Source organism: Hibiscus syriacus, unplaced genomic scaffold (genome assembly GCF_006381635.1).
Source record: "Hibiscus syriacus cultivar Baekdansim isolate YM2019G1 unplaced genomic scaffold, ASM638163v2 tig00112965_pilon, whole genome shotgun sequence".
NCBI lineage: Eukaryota > Viridiplantae > Streptophyta > Magnoliopsida > Malvales > Malvaceae > Hibiscus > Hibiscus syriacus.
In genome coordinates this window covers 84,309-90,937 of record NW_024063427.1, presented here as the reverse complement: position 1 = coordinate 90,937, position 6,629 = coordinate 84,309, and the positions used below count along the sequence as shown (strand labels likewise).

The 6,629-nt window shown below is 38.4% G+C and overlaps 1 protein-coding gene and 1 pseudogene across 1 annotated transcript; one reads left to right on the top strand and one right to left on the bottom strand.

Moving 5' to 3' along the window:
* The first annotated feature begins 308 nt into the window (after positions 1-308).
* On the top strand, positions 309-1,732 carry LOC120184887 (annotated as a pseudogene).
* A 1,949-nt stretch (positions 1,733-3,681) lies between these two features.
* Positions 3,682-4,757, bottom strand: LOC120184890. The gene is made up of 3 exons (XM_039189250.1): positions 4,587-4,757; positions 4,404-4,504; positions 3,682-4,282 (listed from the first exon to the last, which is right to left on the bottom strand). The coding sequence occupies exons 1-3, from the start codon at positions 4,755-4,757 to the stop codon at positions 3,682-3,684; spliced, it is 873 nt and encodes a 290-aa protein (XP_039045181.1).
* Positions 4,758-6,629: the final 1,872 nt, after the last annotated feature.

Genomic DNA, 6,629 nt, shown 5'->3' with positions numbered 1-6,629 from the left:
TAATCGAGCCGAGGGTTAAAACGAAGGCAACCAAAACCAAAAGCGTTGACGCCTACATGTCGCTCCTTTGATTTGAGGTTAACCACTAACCCACTATATATAACCTCTTTATCACCTCTATTGACAGGTCCGGGAATAATTAAAGCTCGCCCCTCATTTTTCTTCTTTTCTTATTTATTTTCCTTCATTTTCCGATTATGATTAACCATTTTTCTTCCTATGCTTTTCCTCCTCCTTTGCTCATCTCCTGATTCCCAGAAAGAATATCCATTTTCTGAGAAAACCATTTTTCTTTTTTTTGAAATAAAGTTGGGAATTAGAGAATTATAGCAAAATGCCATCCCTGGAAGATGCGTTGTTCCCATCGACACCAGGGAAGTTCAAGATCGAGAGATCCCATAACATGAACCGTCAGTTCCAACGCTGCTTCGCTTCCACCAGCACCATGTTTTTATGGGCCCTTTTCTTGATCGCATTGACGGCGTCGTATTTGAGCTTTCAGAGTTTCGTTGACTCCGGCAACCGTTATTTCACCGCTTCCTGGGGTGGAATCCAATTGGAGAAACAAATCCGTAGCTCCGCTCAGATCCATCGCCCTGGTGGCATGTCGGTTCTGGTGACCGGAGCTGCCGGCTTCGTCGGTTCCCACGTTTCCCTTGCCCTCAAGAAACGCGGAGACGGCGTCGTAGGGCTCGACAACTTCAACAACTATTACGATCCTTCGCTGAAAAAAGCCAGGCAATCGATGCTCGACAGACAAGGCATTTTGGTCGTGGAAGGCGATTTGAATGACGCCGGTCTATTGGCTAATCTCTTCGACGTGGTAGCTTTTACTCACGTATTGCATTTGGCGGCTCAGGCCGGAGTCAGGTACGCCATGGAAAACCCTAACTCTTACGTTCACAGCAACATAGCCGCCCTCGTCACACTTCTAGAAATTTGCAAGTCGGCCGATCCCCAGCCGGCTGTTGTATGGGCATCTTCGAGTTCGGTTTACGGGTTAAACGAACATGTCCCTTTCTCGGAATCAGACCGAACCGACCGGCCGGCTAGCTTATACGCCGCCACGAAAAAGGCAGGCGAAGAAATTACCCACAGTTAATCACATCTACGGCCTTTCCATCACCGGGTTAAGATTCTTTACCGTTTATGGTCCATGGGGAAGACCCGATATGGCGTATTTCTCGTTTACGAGAAATATTCTGCAAGGGAAGGCTATCACAGTATACAGAGGAAAGAATAAGGCAGATTTGGCAAGAGATTTTACTTACATTGATGACATAGTGAAAGGTTGCTTGGGATCTTTGGATACATCCGGTAAAAGTACCGGGTCGGGTGGCATGAAACGGGGCTCCGCTCCATATAGAAATTTAATCTGGGGAATACGTCGCCGGTTAACGTGCCGACGCTGGTGAGTATTTTGGGAGACATTTGAAGGTGAAAGCCAAAAAGAAGTTTGTCGATATGCCCGGAAACGGTGACGTTCCGTTTACTCATGCCAACATTAGTTTAGCCCGAAGGCAACTCGGGTATAAACCCACAACCGATTTGCAGACCGGGCTGAAAAAATTTGTTAGATGGTATTTATCTTACTATGGTTATCACCGCAAAGATGTAGAATAATTTCTTTTCATATTGTTTTCATTTTTGTAATGTAGGAGCTTCTTTTTTTCCATTAAAGGCCAAATGCAATGGAAAGAAAAAAGAAATGAGGATTGCACATTTTTTAGGGAAGCAATTAATATATATATATGTATATATTTATCTTTAAAACCTTACATTTTCCTTCATCATTTCATTATATTTATTAATATGCTATGTTTATCATGTTTATTAGTACGCTAGGTTTAATATCCTGTGGCGAATCTATAATAACTAGAGGGTGGACACAAAATCTTATTTTGTTTAGATAGATTTATTTCACTATCACGTCTATTTTAATATGTGTGTTCATTTCTTAAAATATTTTAGATTTGTACTTATTAATATCTATGATATATTTAATATGATATGCTTACCATGTATAAGTTTAGGATGTATTCGAATAATAATAATAATAATAAGATATACTATTATTTTACTTAAATCCAATTATTCGATAATTTCTTAGACACTATTTATATTTTTCAAATTACTTTTATATGTTTAAAAGATTTTATCTCATGTGTAATTTCAATGTATATTCAGCAGAAAAGTTTTTTTATAAATTTCTGTGTAATCCTAATACTACTTTGAGAGAGGGTATGACATACGAGAGAATAAAAATAAACAACTTAATCAACTGATTGAATATGTTTGCTCTATCTAATAGAAAAACTAATTAAATGCTTTAAAACATTTTTTTACATTGTATAATCAGTTTGTAGCTTCGCATGATAATATAAATTTTATTGTTGATTGCATTTCGGTAGAAAACGAGAAGCGATTGGTAGGGCTAAAACTTCGGTTCGACCCGCGTTGTTTTCCAGCCGTAAAACACCGCACACTTCATCTCATTCTCATATTAATCTTACCTTTGAGGACCAAGTCAGAAAAGATAACTGCTGAGATTAAAGATATCTATAAATCATGATTATTGATAGCTGATACAGTGATATTCTCTGTGTATATAGTTTGAAGGGTAAATGATAAGAATACTTACTTTTATTTTATTTATATTATCTATTGATTAAATTTTAATTATTGAATATTAACATACAGCAAGAGTCTATGCTAGGTAGGACTTTTCCTCGCCCGAGACACAAACATCAACTCATTCTATATATTCAGTGGCATAATTCACTTTCAGCTTCTCTACCATGACACGGAAAAAACAAAAGCTTCTTGTTAATGCTGTTAAAAATTGATATCGACAAACATCCACATGAACATAATTCGAGCTTCTATATCCTTTTATCATAGGGAACAAAGAGAATTTGTTTATGTTGCAACCGGCATTCGTAGGGAGAAGCCGACTTATTAAGATGATGAATTTTTTTAAAAGATCTTAATGAAAAGATAATAGTTGCTTTCAATCATTTTTAAAGTACGATTGGGACACTTAAAATTAGTAAGGAAACAGGTCAACGAAGACTAGCAGGTCAAATTCAACTATGTGCCTCATTGTTTCAACAGGGTGGCTGATGGTCTAGCGAAACTTGCTTGGAAGAGCTCATTCGATCTCACAATTTTTCATAAGATTCCAGTCGAGATAGATAAAGAATACCTGGAGGACCGAACACAATCAACTTGTGGAGGAATAGTATTTCCTATGGCTGATCATTTCCTTATTATTCAAAAAAAGAAAGAAAAAAAGAATGGAACAAGGAAATTTAAAATTTAAAATTTATAATATCATATTTTTCTCAATTAATGAGTTGGAATTTTAAACCTCTTGCCTCTTATTGTGCAGCATTTAAGATCAGTAGATAGGTTACAATCCAATGCCAACACATGATTTTTTATCATGTGAGGTCTGGTATAAATAACTTGAATTTGTTGTAAATAAAATTTACAACATAAATTTTAATAGTTCTATATGTTTTTAAAAAATGAATGAAATTTAGAATATTTTCTAAAAATCTAAAGAATAGTATAAATATGTCAATCTACAAATCTGGATTTTTTTTTTTTTTGCCAACAGATAAAACAAGCTTTAGAACATATGTGCTAGATCAACCCCATACAAAAGAAACTACTTCCTCATGGGGAACCTGGAAGAGAGTTGTCCCAACTGCTGCGCCTCTTGAAAGTTTTGCGAGATGGTCCGCCACTGTGTTTGCTTCTCGATGAATATAGTTGATTCTCGTCTCCCAATCTCGGTTCAAAAGTCCAAGCATTCCCCTCCATAGCATTGGAACGTCTATTCAAAATATCAATCGCTGACTTACAATCGGTCTCCACCTCCACTCGCCCGTATCCCATATTCCACGTAAGGTTTAGAGCATCATGGACAACCCATAATTCCACAAGTAGAGCCGAGCAAATTCCTAAGCTCCTTGAAAAGTCAATAATCCACTCTCCTTGAGAGTATCGGATAACTCCCCTCGCCGACGCCATTAAATTAGCCCCACCCATCGCTCCATCGCAATTGGATTCAACCCAGTCATCCTCCGGCCCTTTCCATTTAATCTCTACACGTTGACGTCGCCTATTAGCTGGAGCATTAAAAGTTGAAATATTCTCCTGCTTAAGTCGAAAACTTTGAACGATCAAGTCCTCCCTTTCCACAATTCGGATCATGTAAAATGCTACACCGTTGCTTCCAAATTTTCCAGCACACAATCGAAAATAAGGTGCTCCACTGCGTAGCCGGAATCGGTGAAATTACCATGACCTTACACATTGCTAACAAGCCAATCTTCATGGGGCATAGCTAAAAAACAAACAAATCTCGCTGCATATATCAAACGGCTCCATACTACCCTTGGAATTGGGCATCTACGGAGAGCATGATGTATATCCTCCACATCCGAATTACAAATGTTACACCTATTCGACTCTGAAATATGTCGACGGAATCTCTCTTCATTAGTGAGGAGTCTTCCATGAAAAGTAATCCACAAGAACACTTTAATTCGTTGTTGAATATTTAGCTCCCATATTACCTTCCACCTCCTTAGATCATTTGAAACATCGCGATTGGATAACACGTTGTAGGCTGATTTAACCGTTAAGATATGATTAATCTCCCAACGCCACTCCAAATTATCGTCACCAAGTGCCGGATTAGAGGGACACAAAGCAGCAATGCGCTGGCAATGTTGGTCGGACCCCATGAATTCAAGCGTTGCAAATCCCAATCTCCTGATGTCGTCACCACCTCATTAACCGGAGTAGGGATAGGTTCATCTTCGAACAGCCGATAATGAACCAAATTATCATACCAGAAATCAGTTTTATTAGTACTGCGGATTCAGAACAATCCAGCTCGAATGTCATCCCAAATATAGCTCAATCCTTTCCATAATCTGAAACTACTTCGACTATTAACATTTAGCGTATATCCTCCGTTTGTATTTACCCCTCAAACTTGAACCCAAAGTTTATCCGATTCAAGAAGTAGTTGTATTCCAATTTTCATAAGGAAATCTTTGTTTTGAGCCTCGGTGTCTTTGATTCCCAGGCAACCGTTAGCCATCGGTTCTTTCACCATGTCCCATCTGACCAATGCTAAAGCGTTAGTACCTTCTTACGCATTCCAAACGAACCTCCTGATCAACTTCTCCACGTGTCACAAACACCTTTTGGAAGCCAGGTAGACTGCATAACATACGAGGGAATGGCCTGTAAAACTACTTTTGCCAGAGTAATACGTCCTGCTAATGACAGCGTTCTCGCCGTCCAGCCCGATAACCTGCTTTCCACCTATCAAGGTATCTATAGGTAGCATTAGTCACTCTAGAATGAAGAAGGGGGACACCCAAGTACTTCCCTGTCGTAGCCGTCCCTTAAGCTCGACACGAATCTCGACTTATTTGTGAAAAAATCGATTTGTGAATAAATATTTTGGAGTCGTCATTGACCTTTTGACTTAAGTAGGTCAAATACCCATAAACCGACTTTTAAAAGAATTGTTAAGAAAAATCATTTTAAAAGAAAAAAATTTAAGGGTGAGTACCTTCCCAGCCCAATGTTAGGGTGATTGTTGTTTAGTGCTTGAGATTTGGTTGAACTATGAATTAGTTTTCAAAGTTTTGAGAAACTGTATGGATTCTTGTTTGTCCCTAGAGTCAGTTTCCGATAATCAAAGTTGCATGCAGCTGTTTGTGTAATAATACATTATGAGGGAGAGTGGTTCAGGTATGTCGTCGGAATATGTTTCGTTGTTTTTGGATTATCTTCCAAATAATATTCACTGGAAAGGTTTATGACAGATAGTGGGTTGATATGGTGAGATTTTGGATGTGTATATTCCAAAGAAGAGGAGTCGAGCAGGCACTAGGTTTGGTTTCGTAAAAGTTTGCAGTGCGATAGAAGCTGAAAGAGTTAGGGAACGGTTGAACAGACTTATGGTGTATGGTAATCGCATCTCAGTAAATTTTTCCAAGTATGATATGAAGGCCCCAAAGGATAAATGTGTTCTTAGTAAGATGTCATGGAATTCAAAAATTGTGAGTCCAACCTTAATTGGAAATACATGCAGCAAGGAGATTGGCCAAGTGGAAGCATCCAGAAAGAAAATGTTGGGTCATGTTGATGAGGATGAAGAAAGAAAGATGAGGAGGTGTTTGGTGGGAGTTATGGCCAGTTTATGTAATTTTTGGAGTATTGTTGATAGATTACAAAACTGGGGCTTAGGGGAAATTAAAGTTCAAAGATTTCGTGGGAACTTTTTTCTGCTTACCATCGAGGATGAAGAGTTGTTTATCATGCTTGAAGACCTTCAGTGGTCCTACTTGAAGGAGAGATTTTCGTTGATATTATGCCTTGGACAGAGTCTTTATGCCAAATCGAAATATTTGTATGGTTAGAGATAGCTGGTTTACCATTGCAGTGCTGGAATGAAACCACTTTAAAAAGATTAGTTGGCTTGTGGGGTAGATTTGAGGCTTTTGGTGAAAACGTGAACCATCAGTTAGATTGTGAAAAGGTTAATATGTTGATTTCTACTTCGATTGAAGCTCGGATTGATGAAGTTGTAGATGTAG